At 35.0% G+C, this 18963-nt stretch overlaps 1 protein-coding gene across 7 annotated transcripts in view; it reads left to right on the top strand.

Annotated features, from left to right (window-relative positions):
* The window catches only part of TMEM161B (transmembrane protein 161B), a 73645-nt gene that overhangs the window by 37245 nt on the left and 17437 nt on the right, over positions 1–18963 (top strand). For 6 of the 7 annotated variants that reach the window (XM_053664467.1, XM_037159643.2, XM_037159642.2 and 3 more), the window contains one exon: positions 1304–1460. In XM_053664467.1, the coding sequence (XP_053520442.1) occupies positions 1396–1460 (65 nt within the window). In that variant the 5' untranslated portion in view covers positions 1304–1395. Of the gene's footprint in view, positions 1–1303; positions 1461–18963 lie in introns of those variants that run through there. The other variant, XM_037159644.2, reaches the window with a different exon arrangement.

Here is an 18963-nt window from a genome sequence, read left to right as displayed (position 1 = left end):
AGCCAAACAACACACACCTAAAGCAATTAAAATAATTTGAAGCAAAAAAAATTTACTCAGTCATAAAAGAATTTGTAATTTTTGCTGTCCATGGCATAGAGATGACGTAAGTTTGCTTAGTTTGTTTTGATATTTTAAGTCTTACCCTGAGTGGTATTTTAAAAGTACTTTTTCATGTGATTTTAAAGTAGCCTCAGGTATTATATTTACAACTAAAATTTTTCCAAAGCAGTATAGATTGTTTTATTATGTGCCATTGAGGACATACAGATTAATGTTTATGATGTGATTTATTTCCACATTTTTAGGAAGCCTTCTATAAAATGATGTTGCTATTTTGGACTACACTCTAGCAGAAGTAAACCAGAATATCTGAAGTGGAAAGAGAGCTGGAATCATTAATTTTCAGAGAAGACTAATTTAATGAACCCTTAAGAATGAAATAGTTTGTTGATAGGGTATGGGCTTCTTGGGAAGTAGATAGGTATTTCATCAGCTTTTCTTACAGGAGCAGATAATTTATTAAAGAGTAGATTTATTTAATTTATTATTTTAATCTACAGTAACTCAAAATTACTAACCTTCCCTTAGGGCACTAAATAACTGTACAAATTTAGCATTCTTCACAGAAATGACAATAAGTAAAGCTGTAGTTGTCTACATTAGGTTGTATTCTACAGCAGCAATTTTCAGCCAATGTCAAGAATTTTTTAAATATGCAGTACCTGACTTAGTCTGGGGCACTGACCTCTTTTCCCTTCGATTGTCAAATTTTAAAAACTGACAACAGCCAATACAACAGTAGCCATCTGGTCCAATAAATCAAAATCATCCTTTTTTTGTTTTGTTTTGTTAAATGGGAAAACAAATATTATGTGGTGTGCCACAGAATTTTAGTAATTAGTTTGAGTGCCGTGAGATTGAAAAGACTAAAAATCACTTTTCTAAAGTACAGCTCAGACTCTTAAAAAAAAACTTGATATATAATTTCTGTAAAAAATACCTAGTCAGCTAAGAAAATACCACCTCATTTTGCAATCATGTACTTCAACAACAATTTAATTATTGGTGATCATTTTGAGATTATTTTAATTATTTAATTTATGTAGTATTAGAATTTAGTTTTAAGTGCCAACATTTTTTGATCTGCTTTTGGCATTTTTAGATTCTTGTATTTGTAATCTTTGCATTGCAAATAACCAAATAGGATAATGTTTAGCATGTTTATCATTAATTATAGATAAATGTTTTAAGCTGTTTATGAAAGTTTCAGTAAAGTTTGTTTTTAACCTTTATTTTTCAGCATTGCATTACTTTCCAGAATACCAGTGGCTGGTGGATTTCACAGTGGCTGCTACAGTTGTGTATCTAGTAACTGAAGTCTACTACAATTTTATGAAGCCCACACAGGAAATGAATATCAGCTTAGTCTGGTGCCTGCTTGTTTTGTCTTTTGCAATGTATCCTTCAAAACATTATTAATGTTAATTTATGAATTTGGTTTCCATTTCGCACCTACCACCATTAAATCTCATTTCTGATTTGAAAAATATTTAAAATCATTAGAGAATTTTTCTTTCTTGAAATCCTGTTGATTTAATTGAAAAAGTTTCAAAGTGGAGATAATAGTTTAAAAACTGAAATGCAAGGGAAGAAGCCCGTTGCCTGCCTTTCCTGAGTCTCATGTTGAGCCACTTTTACCTTTATTAGGATTTCTTCCATACATTTAAATGTTGTATGATAATAGATTTAATTTTAGATATTATTGCTCCTCCTTTCTTTTTCTATTTCAAGAAAGTAAAGAGACTTCTTAACTGGTTTTAGTTACGTATGTGAAAATATTTATAGCTAAGCATTATAGTGTGTTATTTTTCTCCCTAAATTTTTTATTCTCATCCTTAAGATTTCTGTACTTCAGTAGTTCATATACAACATTTCTATTTTGTTTTCCCATGGAAATACCTCCTAGAGAGGATATTCCAACACTTATAACCCTCGGTTCTCTAAACTTCCTATGTATGTTAACCCTGGGATTTTCTTCACTGTCTTCCTAAGAATTCCCTGTGCCTCTTTTTGGATCACATCATCTCCTCTTTCTTGGTCTGCTCCCATTTTAGCAGAGTGTATTCTTCAATGGTGTCCTTAGAAAGGGGGATACTTTAAAGAAAACATTTTATATGCCTGAAATTACCTTTATTCCCTGCCCCACAGTCAGTTGATAGTTTGGCTCAGCACAGTTTGAAAGAAGTAGTTTTTCCTCGGAGTTTTGAAGATGATGGATCGGAGACTGTCTTGCAGTTGGCGTATGCTACCATCACCCTCTCATACCCTCGAGAAGCCTTTTCTCTTTATCCTGTTGGTGCTCTGAAGTTTCATCATTAATTGTACTAAGTTCTAGGTTTAGTTTTTAAAAATGGAATTCATTTTCTTTACTACTGGGTAATAACTTCAGTTTCTTTTTTATTATTTTTATTCAAATTAAACATTCTCTTCTCTATTTCCACCTCTGCAGAGGCAGCTTCTCCTCTTTCTCTTCGATGTTCGCGTCTGTATTTCCATATGCATACAAGACAACTGCCTGGTTTCAGTTTTAGGCTTTAACTATTGTCATTTCTTCTGGAAACAAGGACATTGCACATGCTCCTGGGTTGTCACTTACCATTGATCATTTCTCATCCGTCTCATCTTCCAAGTACAGTAATGTCATTTATAAGAATATTTAGTGTTTAGAATCTGTTAGATTCACAGGTAAATACTAGTCTTAATTTTTTATTTTCATTGTTATTGCATTTGTACATACCATTAATTCAGCCTCAAATTCTTGGTATATAAATTGCTCAGTGTGTTCAAAGGCATCAGGTAGTATGTCAGTTTCATCTTCCTGGAGACAGTTCTTCTGGCTAATCTGTGTCGGTTAACCTTCCCAATTAATACACAGCTATTCCTCAGGAAGCACTGATTACTTCTTAGATATCCTTTTTTGCATCTCTTGAATTGGTGCTCTTTTATATATATATATATTTTGTATCTGACTCTTAATTTGGTTTATTTTCTCATTTTAGTGGAGCATATGCCCCCTGTTACTTGCAGTGGTTGAATGGGAAATGCATTTTTTGTGACTTTGCATGCTTGAAAACATGTTTGTACTACTTGAGTATTAATTGATCCTTTGATTAAGAATGGAATTCCAGGTTTAAAATTCTGTTAATTTGAAAGGTATTATTTTATTGTCCTTGAAATTTTGTTCTCATTCTTTAAAAACTCTAGTTTGATAACATGATTTCTGGATTTTTTTTGTATATTCTGTATTTTTTCCTTTGAATCTTTTACCATCTTCCCTTTAGCCACCCAATGTGCTGAAGTGTATTATTATGTGCCTTGTTGAGGATCTGTTTTCATTTATTGTGCTGGGACTTCACCAGTCTGGAAACTCATGGTCTTAACTTCTAAAAATATTTTTTGAATTATTTTATTTGTTATTTCCTTTTCATTTTCTCTGTTTCTGGAATGTTTATTTTTTTAGACATTGGATTTCCCTGACTAGTTCTCTAAGACTCTCATTTTGTTGTATGTTTATGTTTATATTTTATATTCTTTAACATTTCTGAGGGGTTTTCTCAACCTTCCCCAATCCTTTAGTTGAGTTTTTAACTTCTGCTAATTTTTAATTTTTAAGAGCTCTTATTTCTGTCTTTTCTCCTCTTACCTTAATGGAATCCTACTTGTTTTATGATTACCCTGTTTAGCATGTATTTGAGATACCGATAAATTCTGTAAAGGTTTTCTTTATGCCGCGTCCTTTTCCTCTAAGTTTTTGTTTGGTTTGGTTGCTGTGTCTCATGTTAAAGACTTTCCTAGGGAGAGCTGGTGGTATTTGCCTGTCCATATAAAAGTGTGAGGCACTCAAAGACTGGAAGCTCTGAGCACATGACGAGGCAGGTTGTTCAATCGTCTGGAAAGGCCAGAGATGCTCCTTCTCCCCATCTCCAAAGCATGAAATCTTTCATGTGGGGAAAGTTTTAGGTGTTTACTTTAAAAAAACTTAGTAGTGCTTTTTTCCCTAATACCACCACTGACACACACTCTCACACTTTTACTCCAATCTGACCAGTTCTTTATTCCTTTTGGAATTCTGCGATAAAATCAGATTGCACTTGGCTTTCTGATTAAGCTTCCTCAGTCTGTCTAGTCAATTACTGCTTATTTACCTGCCTTCTAGCCTGCACAATTGTATTGCTCTTTTTCTTTCATTCATTGTATTTATTTACTTAGAATCATTCTTTTACAGTCATTCAGGTATCAACTGGGGAGAGAACAAAAGTAAGCATATGTGCTGAATCTATTTTATCCATAGGTTTATATTGTCTCTTTGGTGAGATTCTGTTGTCTCTCTTTTTCAGAAACTTTTGTTAGTGAGATGTTTGATTTCTTTGAATGAGTTTTTAGTTTTTTTATCTCCCCTTTACCATTTATTTTATCTATATTCTTTTTTCTCTTAATTTTCTCTTTTGATCCTTCTGTTGTAATTTTTATATCAACTGTTATGTTTTAATTTTTAAAATTTTATCTGAATATTCCATTTTTATAGTATTTATGTGTCATGGATGTATACACTTTTTACTTCTAAGGATATTAATATCTTTTCAGTTTTAATTTAAACCTTGTAGTGTTTATTTTGAGTCCCCCTCTCCCCATTTTTGCTTTAATCACAGTCATGTTAAAGATTGTACTCAAATTTCTCATGATTTTTAAGTATCTGTTTATATTCAAGAATGTGATGTGAAAAAACTGGAAATTTTGTGCAAGTGACTGGAGCTTATTGATTAGCAGGCCTTTTACTGGATGATGAGTATATACTTGGCAGCATCCTTGAAGGCACCTCTAAATGTCAGTGTCTGCAGGTTGTTGAGCCTGTCATTTTCTCCACAGAAAAATTGTTTCTTTTCTCATCAGTGGGGTATAAGCCTGACAGCCTGTGTTGTAGAAGCTGATTGGGGAAGAAGACTCAGAGACTCAGCACTCAGCATGCAGGCAGTAATTTAAATGTGAGTCAGTTTGTGTACTAATCCCTTCCCTCTGCCCTCTTGTTTTCAGCTCTTCCTTTTCACCCTGAGTTTTATCTAGTACTCCCAAGCTCAATCTTCTCTGGTTTAACATTAATTCTGCTGGTTTCTGCCAGAGCTGGAGAAGGACCATCTCCTAAAGTATTTGATTAGGCAAAACAAAAGATCTGGGAAGTCTAATTACTTACTACTCATATAGACATTCAGCCAGTCATTCTGTGTTCATCCATGCTGCAGCCCTGCCTTCAGAGGTACCCGCTACCTCCAACTCCTGACTTTCAGGGTGTGTTCTGAATGAATAGTGTTTCTGCTGGGTCCCTCCTGTTGTAGACCCAGCATCGCGAAGAAAGCTGAAACCTCAATCAATTATGGCTTGTCTATCCACCTAGTGTCATCCAAATTTTGTTGAAATACCTTTTCTACTGTTACTTCTTTTCCTATTCTTTGTCTTTGGGGGTTTTTACTGTCCTTTCTTTGTGGTTTATTTAGTCAGATGTGATGAGGAAGCAGTGTAAATGCATATCTTACATCTTTTATATTCAACCAGAGACTGCTAAACCAGTTTTAAAGCTATAAGAGGATTTTATTTAAATTATGTGATATGATTTGACATTCAGCACCACTGTGCTATTTCTCTATTGACTCTCTTGGATTGATTTAGGTATAATTTAGTGCAGAAGAGCCGGAGCAAAAGCCTTAAGAGTCAACATCTTTTATAGAGTATATATTGTACTGGGTAGACATATGATCATGTGTGCCAGCAGAGAAACATCCAGTGTTGTACTGATTTCAAGAGCAACTTGAATTCAGGCATTTAAAATATTACTATTTAATTCTGTAGTATTAAATATGTGAAAATACCAGTTAGTCAGAATAAAAGACCCATCTGTAGACATCAAGTCATGTGAACCACACTACAAATATTTTAACTTGATAATCAGTATTATGTGTCATATTGATTTTTTTATACTTTGACTTATGTTCTGAAATATTATTTATTATGGAATATTCTTTGCTTTATTTCTTCATGGTTTATAGAAATATTAAAATACTATCTGTGATATTTGCATAGAACTGCATATTCTTGGTATTCATTTTTATTTAATATATACATAGCCTTTAATAATTAACCAACTTACCAGAGAAATTAGAAAAATGTACTTAATTGCTACTCAGATTGTTCTGTGGATAAATTTCATCTTTCATTTTACTCAGTAATATCTGGTAACCTGAGAGCAAAGGCCCTACACAATCTTCAGCACTAAACTGGCTCCGCTTAGTTACTTAAGTAGCGTACTTGTGAAAGATACCAAACAGTAGCATCCCTGCAAGCATCTAGTAGCGGTCCGTCCATCCCATGGAAGACAGAAAGGGCTGAAGAGCTTTAGAATCCAAGCTATTTTCTGCCAACTTTGACCATCTAACAAAGAGGGTGAGGGAGAAGGAAAGTAGAACTGTCTCTGTGCTTGGGTACGTGATTTTCCTTCGAAGTTGTACGGAGTTAGAAAATAACCTACTTCCTTCAGCAGCATGCAGGAAAGTAGAATTAAATGCCAGATACCCAGATTAATTCCAAGGAGGAGTCTGTTTCTAGCCTTTCATATTATTATAACATATCTGGTATGCCTATGGACAGTCTAGCTACAGTGACCTCTGTCTAGCGTCTCTTTACTTTCTTGTTGTATGTACCTCCTTACTAGTCCAACACATGTCTCCTTGGATTATGTAGGACAATAACTCCACTTAATTGCAGAGTCACACAGACATTGAATAAGAATAAGAAATTCTTGAGAATCAGAAATTCTCTGGTTGTTACTGATGAAATGTCCTTTGTTACAGTGGTCCTCAAATCAGGCACATATAACTTGGTCCACTTAAAAGTGAGGAGGAAGATGTTTTATTTCCATGGTTATCCTCCCATTAATTTTATTTGACATACTTATTTGTGGCAACAATTACAATTTTTACAGAATCTTGAAAGTTCTAAAATCATGAGAATGACTTTCTAAAAATGTGTAGCACCTAAATCTTGAATCCTGGAACATAAAACAACACCTCTTGCCATCAGCCCTGTTTTTTGCCCTGTTTTTGTACAGGCATCTCAGCTATCATGCCGGCTTGCAATCTTACTCCTAAACCCAAACTAATACTCTGCTACCCATTTGTAATGCTAACCATCTATTTGACCAAGCCTTTATTTTCCAAGTCCATTTATGCCAAGTTACATAGTATTGGGAAGGTAAAGAGTAAAGAAAACCTTACAGTGAAGATGGAGCAGTTGTAGTAACCGTCTTTTTTGTATGGTGGAGCATGAAGTCTTAGACACTGAAGAAGTGCTACCGATATTACAATGGTGAAGCATATGATTTAAATTTATGATAAAGGAAAAGTGAAAAGGTTAAAGTGGTGAAAAGATGAAAGGTGAAATGTTTTTTTCTTCAAAGAATGTTTTGAAGAAAATGGTTTTTGGTGGAAGTAGAACTTTAAAAATGAAAATAGTCTACATTCAATTTTTTAAAGACCCTTTTCCTATGAATAAGCTGTATCACACAGTAATATTGAATCAATTTCGTGAACTTAAGTGAGAAGAAAGCTATTCTACAAAGCTTCTCAGTAGTCATTATATTTGGTTAAAGGACTGGACCATTAGTCACATTTCCACAGCACTTGTATTTTATAATGTGGATGGTTTAAGGTACAAAACCTTATTATGTAAGGTTTTAAGGCTTGTTTTAAAATTTTAATTTGCTTTGGTTTCCCTACATGCAAATTTTATATAAAGCAAAAACTTGTGAATGATTTAAACTGAAATAAATTCTAAGGTTTTCTGTGTTAACTGTGCAGTTCTGTATGCAGATTTGTGAATTAAAAGTTTATAATTTAAATGCTGTCTGGTTTGCTGAAGGAAATATATAACTAGAGCAAACTTAAGTCACCTTTTCTAAATTCCTTAAAAGATTCTAAATTATTCTATACTTACTTTAGAAAAATATTTTGCTTTGGATTAATAAGAAAAACAAAACACTAAATATTGAAGTGAACTGCACAAGGTGTCGAGTCTCCCAGTGAGAAACAGTCAAAGCAATTTAACCTGAGCCAGGTACTTGTTTTGACTTTAAAATGTGTGCATAACATGTGGCGTCAAAGCTTTGGTTCTTTTATAACCTTTTGGACACTTTGACATTAATGCTCTCAAATTGGTTCATCTCTCACGTCAGAAACCTAGCATTATATAGAGAACTTACTTGGAAGATAGGATTAGGATTGTTTATTAATTTATAATGAAGTATGACTTTTTTTAGGTTGGTAGTAGTCATTTTCCTTTTGAATCTGAAAATTTAAGGATTACCTTTAATGTTTTGTTTTATTTTAACCCAGGAAATTAGATAATAGGGTTTTTGTTGTTGTTTGCTTGCTCGCTTGTTTTTATTTTTAAATTAAGGCTATGTATTTATTATGCTTTCGAAAATCTTTGGCTGTCATTCCCTTCCACATCTGGCTAAGTTTAGGCTTGCTGGCTATAAGCTTCTTGTGGGATGGCTTTTACATGTGCATAGTAGTTTTTATTTAATTATTTTTCAAGTAGTTTTCTGCCTTTTACTCCCATCCCAGCCCATCCCCTTGTGCTCCTTGCCTCCCTCCCCCAGTAGTTTTTAGATTATACCTGAGAAAATCTTAGGTTCTATTTCTTTTCTTTTTAACTAAAATATACTACTTACACCTTTATCTCAAAATATGAAAAATATTTCAGTTAGAAATTATCCCAGTTGGTTTGTGTTGTTGTTTAACATTGGAAGACGATTAGATTGTTTTTAAAGGGATTTTATTTTGTAGGTCATAAGGATTGATGTTTAGTTTTCAATATATGCACTGTAGCAGATTCTTGGTATAGTTGCTAGGTTTATTTGCAGAGAGATTACATAGTATAATGTATTTTGGGTATTTTAGTTACCTTTTCTTATAGGAAAGTAGATATGGAAAGTTTAACCATCAGAACAGTTTTTTTTTTAATTCTTGGTGGTAGCAAAAACTAGAATATAACCTTTGACAATGTAGAAAAACTTTGTTTATATGAAAATCACTTAGTTGATTCAAAATGTGATCTGTTTTAGTAGATAATGATAATTTTGTGAAATTTTGAAAACTTCTGTTTATTCCTTAAGAGACTATTAGATTTGTCTGTGGGCATCAAAATATTTCTCAGAACATGATCCTGTTCTGTTTCTTTCCTTTTTAAAAATGCATTGATAAAATATCTTGAATTTCAAAATGTTATGTTAGAAGGCATTTTCTCAATAGAAGAATAGGGTCTTTAAAGCAGTGTAAATACAAACTAAGTTAAAACATGTTAGTGCCTTGATAGGTATTTTTATTTACATTATCCTAAATTTGGGAGAAATTTGCCATTTTAGAACTAAATATTAAGCCTGTTGATCATCTGAAAGCTCTTATTTTCACCTTGAAGATAAATATATTTAAAATGCTTCCCACTGAGTAATCTATGATTTTTCTTTCCTATTGTAGTTTTTGTATTTGCTTCTGTAAATTATGGCCAAATACCAGCTGCAGAAAATGTTGATATTAAATTAGAACTTTAAAAATATCAACCATGTGGCCCATGACCACTGTGGCTCAGTTAGTTGGGTGTCACAGGTTTGGTCCCTGGTCAGTGCACATACCAAAGGCAACCAGTCAGTGCTTCTCTCTCACATAGATGTTTCTCTTTCTCTCTTTCTTCCTTTTTCCTCTCAAAATAAAAACATGTTATTGGGTGAGGAAATAAAGAAATAAATAAATAAGTAAATAAGTTGGCCATGTTGCAGAAAAAAATTTATCTTACCACTAACATTCTATTTACATTAAGAATTGAGATTTTGTAATGTAAAGCAAAATAAGTTACCACTTAAAGTAGGTGGCCCATTCATCTAGGACTGACAGGTTAATGGAGGGGGAATTGTTAAATAAGAAGAAGATGAGTTTTTGCATATAAAATTTTGAATATTTACTAAATATTCTTTATGAAAGTCTACAGAATGATCTATGAAAATAATAACAGAGGGATAAAGTGGGGAACTTTAGCCATAGTGAAGGCACTTGCCTGTTTTTTCAGCATAGGCATAAGTATAAATGAATGCCACAGTTTTACCTAGTGTTTTTGTTGTTATACATATCTATAACTATAGAAGCCTTATTTTATCAAATTTTATTCACCTTATCAGGTTGTATTTATATATAAAAGGGAAAAATACATCTGTCTAATTTACTTGAAAATTGTGGACAATTTATGAACAAACATATTCAAATAAAATAGCTCTTAGAGAAATTTTTAAATCCACTCCTTTAGTATTGGGTTGGCCAAAAAGTTCCTTTATTTTCTATAAGATGGCTCTAGTGGTGCATAGTCGTCTTTAGGTTCATTTAAAACAGTTTTGTTAGATTGTATTATGACAGCTATTGATCAGCATGCACTTCAAAAAATATTGAAATTGGTGAATTTTTGTAGCAATTTTAATATTGAAGATGGAAGAAAATATGCAACTTTTTCAACATATTATACTTTATTATATCAAGAGGTAAAAATTCAACTGAAATGCAAAAAATGATTTGTGCAGTGTATGGAGAAGGTGCTGTGACTGATTGAATGTGTCAGAGGTGGCGTGTGAAGTTTCCAGTTAGAGATTTCTTTCTGGATGATGCTCCACAGTTGGGTAGACCGGTTGAAGTTGATAGTGATCAAATTTGAGACAGTAATTGGTAACAATCAATATTATACTATGTGGGAGATACCTGACATTCCCAAAATATCCAAATCAAGTGTTGAAAATTATTTTTACCGGCTTGGTTATGTTAATTGCATTGATGTTTGTGTTCCATCTAAGTTAAGCAAAAGAAAAAAAAATCCTTCATGACTTACAATCAAGATGGCAGTGTAGGTAAACACAGCTTGTCTTTCATCTTGCACAACAACATCAAAATTACAACTAAGCTATAGAACAACCATCACTCAGAGCCATCAGAAATTGAGTTGAATGGAAGTCTGACAACTACAGAATCAAAGAAACCACATTTATCCAGACTGGTTGGAGGAGCAGGGTTAAGGAGATGCAGAACAGGCTGGCACCACACCCGCATGTAGTGGATAGAAATTCAGGAGGGATATCTTGGGAGTGAGGAATTCCAGTCCCACATAGGGCCCCCAGCCCAGGGTTCCAGTGCCAGGAAGATAAGTCCCCAGAACTTCGGCTGCAGAAACAAGTGGGGGTTGAATTGGTGGGAGAAACTTCTGATGTCCTAAGCAATTCTCTTTAAAGAACCCATATGTGGACTTACTCAGTGTAACTCCCTCCAACCTCCAGCACCTGGGTAGGAGCTTGAAAGGCACCAGTGGCATACAGAGAGGAACTGAAGTGTCTGGAATCAAGGTGGGAGCCGGGGCACAGCTTTCTCCCAGATGAAAGGCAGACAGAGGCCATTATCCCTCCTCTGAGCCCTTCTCCACAGAGCCGCAGAGCTGGCAGGCAGGTGCCATATTTGAGACTATCAACCTGGCTAACAATATTTGCTCAGCCCTGGAGATCTCCTTAGACTCTATCCCACTCTATTTAAGGGCCTACCCAAACTGTTAACCATGACTTTTCCACATGAATAACTGGTCTTGGGTCGTGCTTCACAAATTCCTAAAACCTTCAAAAAGCAACAGCAGGCCTCAGTATGTTCCCAACCTCCATACCTCTTGCTAGATGGCCCCAGGCCTGGGATTAGCAGCAGCTAGCCTAGATTCAGAGCTTGGCTTGACCTGGGAATCTCCAAGCCCAGAACACATAGCAGCCATCTCATATTGCTTTATAGCTCAGGCAGGGTGGCCCCAGACAGAATACAGGTCAGGGCTGACCTTGGCCTCCACCACTTGGGAAACTCCAGAGCCTGCGCATTAGACTACTTTGGAGCACCACCACCCTACCCCTGTACAGCTCATGCTCCATGGAGGTCAGAGGATGGTGGACAGTGGTCACATCCAGTTCTTGCAGCTTACTGGCCTGGGTAAAGCCTTCTGATTGACCTGCCAACAGCAATCAAGGCTCAACTACAAGAGGAGGGTGTACACAGCCCACACGAAGGGTGCACCTCTAGTACCCTGCTTGGGTGATAGGGGAGGCTGTGCCACTTGACCCTTTAGGATACCTACTACATTAGGCCAAACTCTGTATACACACAATCATAGCGGCCCTACCTAATAATAGAAATAAACACAGGGGCTGCCAAAATGAGGAGATAAACATGGCCCAAGTAAAAGAACATGAAAATTCCAGAACAACTTAAATGAAATAGAGGTAAGCAATCTGTCAGATGTAGAGTTCAGAAAACTGGTTATAATGACGCTTAAGGAACTTCGTGAGGACCTGGACAGCATAAAAAAGATCCAGTCAGAAGCAAAAGATACACTAACAGAAGAACAATTTACAGGAGAACAACAGTAGAGTGGATGAATCCAAGAATCAAATCAATGATTTGGAACATAAAGAAGGAAAAACATTCAAAACAACAAGAATAAAAAAGGAATCCAAAAAAAAATGAGGGTAGTGTAAGCAGCCTCTGGGACAACTTGAAACATTCCAACATTTGCCTCAGAGTTGCCAGAGGAGTAAAGAGCAAGAAATTGAAAAGTATTTGAAAAAGTAGTGAAAGAAAACTTCCCTAATTTGGTGAAGGCAATAAAGGTGCTAGTTCAGGAAGCACAGACACTACCACACAAGATGGATGCCAAGAGGTCCACTCCAGGACACATCGTAATTAGAATGCCAAACATTAAAGATTGAGAATCTAAAAGCCGCAAAAGAAAAGCAGTTACTTACAGGAAATTTCCCATAAGACTGTCAGCTGATTTTTTAAAAGAAATTTTGTGGGCTAGAAAGGATTGGCAAGAAACATTCAGAGTCACAAAGAGCAGGGACCTGCAAACAAGGTTGTTCTACCCAGCAAAACTATCATTTACAATGGAAGGGCAGGTAAAGTGCTTCCCAGACAAGAAAAACCTAAAGGAGTTCATCATCACCAAATCATTATTATATAAAATTTTAAAGGGACTTATTTAAGGAAAAGATCAAAACTATGGATAATAAAATTGTGAAAAAAACATCTATCAACCATTGAATCTAAAAAACTAACTAAGCAAACAAGAACAGAGACAGAATCATGGATTTGGAGAACATTTTTATGGTTACCAGATGGGCAGGGGATGTGGGAGCATGGGTGAAGAGCTGAGGGGATTCAGAAGTACAAATAGGTAGTTAGAGAATATCCATGGGGATGTAAAGTAAAATATAGGAAATAGAGTAGCCAAAGAACTTATATGTATGACCCACAGACATGAACAGTGGTGTGGGGAATTTCCTGAGGAACTTGGGGGGATACTAAGTGGAGGGGGGACAAATAGAGAAAAATTGGGACAATTGCAATAGCATAATCAATAAAGTGCAATTTTTTTAAAAAGCCTTGGCTGTATTTCTGCACATGATTCTCTACTTGAACAAAATGAAAACTGTTGCATTTTTAAAACACATCACGACGGGTAATGAGAAGTACATACTTTAATGTGGACTGGAAGAGGTCATGGAGCAAGTGTAAGGAACCAATACCAACCACACCAAAGGCTGGTTTTCATCCAAAAAAGGCTGGTGATATTGTATATATGGTTTGATTGGGAGTGCTCTCTTAAGAGCTCCTTTTGGAAAAATCAAACAATTACTTTTAACAAGTACGGCTCCCAGTTAGGCCAACTGAAAGCAGCACTCGACGGAAAGCATCTAGAATTAGTCAAAAGAAAACACAATCCTCCATCAGGATAATAAGATCACGTTTCTTTGATGACCAGGTAAAAACTTACAGCATGGCTGGGAAGTACTGGCCATATTCACCATACAGTGCACCTTTGGATTTCTATTTATTTCAGTCTTTACAAAGTGCTCGTAATGGAAAACATTTTGATTCCCTGAAATGCTGCAGAAAGGCACCTGAAACAGTTCTTTGCTCAAAAAGAAAATTAAGTTTTGGGAAGATGGAATCATGTGGTTGCCTGAAAGATGGCAGAAGGGAGTAGAACAAAGTGGTGGGTGTGCTGTTCAATAAAGTTATTGGTGAAAATAAAACGTTTCTTTTGTATTTACTTTAAAAATCAAACTAACATTTTGGCCAACCCAATATTTTAGGTATAGGTCTTTTGTGTGTGGATGTAACTTACTGTTAATCATATTTATGGCATTAGAGCATAAAAATTTTATTTCGAAACAATTTGTTATATAGATATTAGAGAAATTTGATAAATAGCTCACAAGAAATGTTACTTCTTAACTAGTACAAGAAGTCTTTATAAGTGATCTCAACATATCTTTAACCACAGTTGTCAGTGAGTAATTCTAAATGGGGTGGTACCACAGTGTAGTTATTTTTTTGCCTGTCTCTTAAAAAGAAAGCCAGATTATGTTCTGATATATATATATACATATATATATATATATGTATGTGTAATGTTAATAAAAGTCTGTTTTAGGAGGTTTTTGTTTATTCTACTACCATGTGCTATTTGGATTTACGTATAAATGTAATAAAATACATCTTGCTCTAAATGTTTGGTTGTAACAAGCAGTTGAGATTTGAGTCGAAACATTATGATGATTCCACAAAATAGAATTCCAAAATAGACTTCACTTGGTTCAGCAAACCTTAGCTTAATTTCTTGGCCAGGAATGAACTGTTAGACACTAAGGTTATTGCTGGAGAATACTCAGATTTTTTTCCTTTTAGAGGGAGAATGTGATCATCATTAACATTTCACTCTTATTTTGATTCATAGGATGTGGATATAATCTCAGTGCATGAGATTAAAAAGGACAGTAAGAGCATACTAATGTACTTTATACATTGTGAATTTGTATGTACTTTAGGATCTATTAGACTCCAGGATATAATGTTCTTTTTACAGAATGAGGAGTACATTGTAGATCAAAACTTTATTAAAATATAGATTGATTTTTCTAAAATGTTGACTTTTATCGAGTTATATATATATATATAGTTTATATAGACAAAAATTACTAAAAGGGTTTTATTAAAAACCATTTCTTCCAGTCCTGTTTTAGCTGTTAATTCTGGTTTTTAAAAATCTTCATATTTTAAAATATACTGCTTATACTACTTTTTTATCAGTCATGATAGAGGAGGATTTTTTTTGTTAAACTATGCTATCCTCTGTGTTTCCCCTCCTTTATGTTCTTAAACTTTACAATTTCTGCTGAAATTCGTATTTGGTGATTATACCTGTATAAGTATATATGGGCATTATAAAGTACTATAGCTTCTTTTGCAGTTTTTTCATTAATTTACTTTTTTGTGTGCCATCATTAATTCCACTGTCTTTTCAGTATAGGTTTGCACAAAGTCACTTATAACTAGTATTAGTTTCATTTTTTAATCTGAATGGAGATAGTCTTCTTGGGGACCTCATTCTCTGACTTTTGCCTGGGCCAGTTGCTCTTCAGGCCTGCTGTACAGTTATCCTGGGACTTACGTTGTTGTCACTGTAGGATTTTCCTTTATGTTTCTCCCACATTCAGTCTCCAATGTTCAGGATTCAGTTTTTCTCTGTTTTGGTTTAGTGAATGTTTTGGTAGAGCTTTCTGCCAAAGTGTGCATGTGAGGTAACTATCCTAACTAGTTTCAGACTTCCAAGTTTTGAGAAGGCCTAAATGCTGACAACTTAGAGATAAGTTGTCAATATTTTCTTTATAATTTTGAAGACATTGCTTCATTGTCTTCAAAAGTGGCTCTTAAAAAACACAATGGCATGATATTTAACCTTTTGCATCTGACTTGTTTTGCATTGTTTTTATTCTGAGGAGGTTTTTACTTTTAACTGGTTTCTGAAAGTTAATGGTCATGTATCTTCTTGGGAATTTTTTTTTCATTCTTTGTGCTGGGGTTTTGGTAGGCTCTTTCATTTAGAAAGTTTGAGTTAGTAAAGTATTCCTTATCATATCTGATCATTTCTTCTGTAATCTCCCCCATCTTATTTTTCCCTTATCTTTTGTTAGTCAGATGGTTTACCTCCTGGACCGATCCTCTCATTTTAATACCCTTCCTCCTTGAAGGAACTTTTTCTCAATTTTGTTTTTCAAAAATAGTTTAAATTTTTTTTCTGTCCTACTTTTAATTTTTTGAACTTATTGTTTACATATAACTATTCCTTTTCCATAGCATCTTGCTCATGTTTCAATGATGATTTTATCTTTGTATAGTTTTATGAAATATAGATATATTTCATATATAGATAATCTGTGTATAAAAAACACGTGTGTGGCCCTGGCTGGTGTGGCTCAGTGGATGGAGCACCAGCCTGAGAACCAAGGGGTAGCTGGTTCAATTCCCAGTCAGGGCACACTCCTGGGTTGCGGGCCAGGTTTTTTCTCTCTCTTTTTTCTTCCTTTTTTTTTTTAAGTGTTTTTTTTTACATTCTGATGCCATTCTCCCCAGTAAGGAGGCGTGCGAGAGGCAACCATACATTGATGTTTCTCTCTCTCTCTCTCTTTCTCCCTCCCTTCCTCTCTCTCTTAAAATATTTTTTTAAAGTGTGTATCTATTTGAGTTACATTCTGATGCCTTCATCATCTCTTTAAGTCACTTCCCCCCACTCCCCACCTCTTGCCCTTTCTCTTTGTCTTTTGCATAAGGTGTGCTGGAATGCAGGGGTTGGTAAGCTACGGTTCACTGTGTCTGGGCTGCACCCTATTTTTGTACAGCTATTAATGTGAGAATGACTTTAAAGTTTTTAAAGGGTTTAGAAAAATCTAAACAGAAGAATATGCTTTAGAGACTGTGTATGACCCACAAAGCTTAAACATTTTACTATACGGTCCTCTACTAACAGTTTTGTGATTCCTGCTCTCATGTCGTGGGATTCTTGTCTTTCCTTTCATATCTGATCAGACACTAAAATGCAATTTGGAAACTGTAAGTAGGGCTTGTTTTGCTTCACTGAAGAATGATTTGGTAATGCTGAAGCTGCTTTTGTTTTAGGTAGCCGGTAATATCATTTACCTGTTGGTCTTCTCTTTGGTTGTTTGGTTTCTGTAGAAGAGAGTTTCTAATCGCCTACCTGTTACACGTTTCATATGTGAATATACCTTTGAGTATGTTGACTTTCACTTAATCTTTCTGTTTTGAGTGCCACTGCCTTAATCTAAACTCTGCTGTATGAGATTCAGTTTCTTCAGAGGCTGAGTCTTAGACTTGTGCTGAAATCAGAGTGGTTGGAGGCTGTTACCTGGCTGCACAGGAAGGTGACAGGATCGGGAAGCTGGAAATCCAATTTCTACTCACGTAGAGCACCACTCATACCTCTGTTTTCGGTTTATATGACACTGCTGTGTTTTATACAGTCTTGCACCTCTTAGATTACATTTTCTTGGGAAAGGTTAAAAATTTAAACACAAGTAAGAATTGTATCCAAAGTGAAATTAACTTAGCTTTTTTGTCCTTGTGTACGTTTCCATATTACTTTTTGATATTAGAAGTTTGGTATTTTATTCAGTTATGTAGAAAATACCGAGTTATTGCTGAGAACTACTAAGATCTCTAATTTTTGTAACAGCCCTCTGTAGTGGTGGATGTATTAGTTGCATTTGACAAATAAAGAAACAAAATAAGGGAACATTAATGGATTTCATGTGGAGGATCTCATAGTAAGATTAGAACCAGGATTCCTCCAGGCAGTGTAGATTGAGAGAAGCTGTCTTTACATCTCCGTTACACTCAGCTGTGATGTGCTTGGCAAGTAAATCATAGTAGTGAGTGCTGTGAGTTTAGAACAAGGGTCTGGGATGGAGAGGTCAGGGTAAATTTCCTGAAAGATGCAGGGCTCAAGGTGAATCTGATTAGATAGGTGGAAGGGGAGAGGGTAGTTCTGATAATAGGTTATGACCCAAGACTGTATAGCTGTTACATTTGGGAGATGGTAAATACACCATCCTTGTTTAAGTGGAGTTTTGAGAATGAAAACTTAAACATATGGGCATAACCAGACGATGGTATTACATAACAGAATATTATATGTGTGTTTTGCATTGTGGGCTGTGGGAAGGTTCTGCTCTTTCGTCAAACTCAATAAAAACTTGATTTTAAGATTCACCCAGTATTCAATGTGAATTGAGGATGCAGGGATTATAACACTTTAGATATTTGTGGTATAGGATTATATTAAAGTGTTCATGATAGAAGATGATGATGCTTCATGGATAAGGTTGCATCTAATAATATGAGAGTTTTTTTGTTTTAGTGTTGACATATTTTATAATTTATTTCTGTGGTAACAAAGTTTGATAGTGGGTGTAATACTTGACAAATTGCATTTTGGTCATTTGAATCAGTTTTGGCTTAAGGTGTTATTTTGCTTTTTAGTGTCAGTAAATGATGTGCCTTTATAGATCCCGTATCCATTTTCAGTAAAAATGAAGCAGTGTTTTTCCGGTCTGGGCTTAGGGCCCTCAGGCAATGAAAGTTCATAGCTAGGTCTCAAAAGCAGTTCAATTCTGGTTCTGGAGTTTTTGTATTTTGTTTTTTAGGGTTTTTTTCCCTTAGTCTCCCAATATGTAAGCTCTTCCATATAACGTCAAGAAAGAGATGGGCCTGTTGTGTTTGATACTCGTAGAAGGGACTGCTAGCTTTATTTCTTTATTTTTTAATTTTTGAAAAGAACTAGGAACATCAGATTTAGAATATCCGGAAGGGAAAATTTTGAGCATCTGTATTCTAGACACTTGCCACCACTCTTCTTACACAGTGTTTTGTTTCATAAATTGCATCTTAATATTGAAAGTTAGATGACGTTTCTTTTAAGAATGTAAAATTG

This window comes from Artibeus jamaicensis, unplaced genomic scaffold (assembly GCF_021234435.1).
Source record: "Artibeus jamaicensis isolate MK-2021 breed Jamaican fruit bat unplaced genomic scaffold, CSHL_Jam_final contig_373, whole genome shotgun sequence".
Classification (NCBI taxonomy): Eukaryota; Metazoa; Chordata; class Mammalia; order Chiroptera; family Phyllostomidae; genus Artibeus; species Artibeus jamaicensis.
The sequence above is the reverse complement of the archived record's forward strand: the minus strand, read 5'-3'. Positions and strand labels throughout refer to the sequence as shown.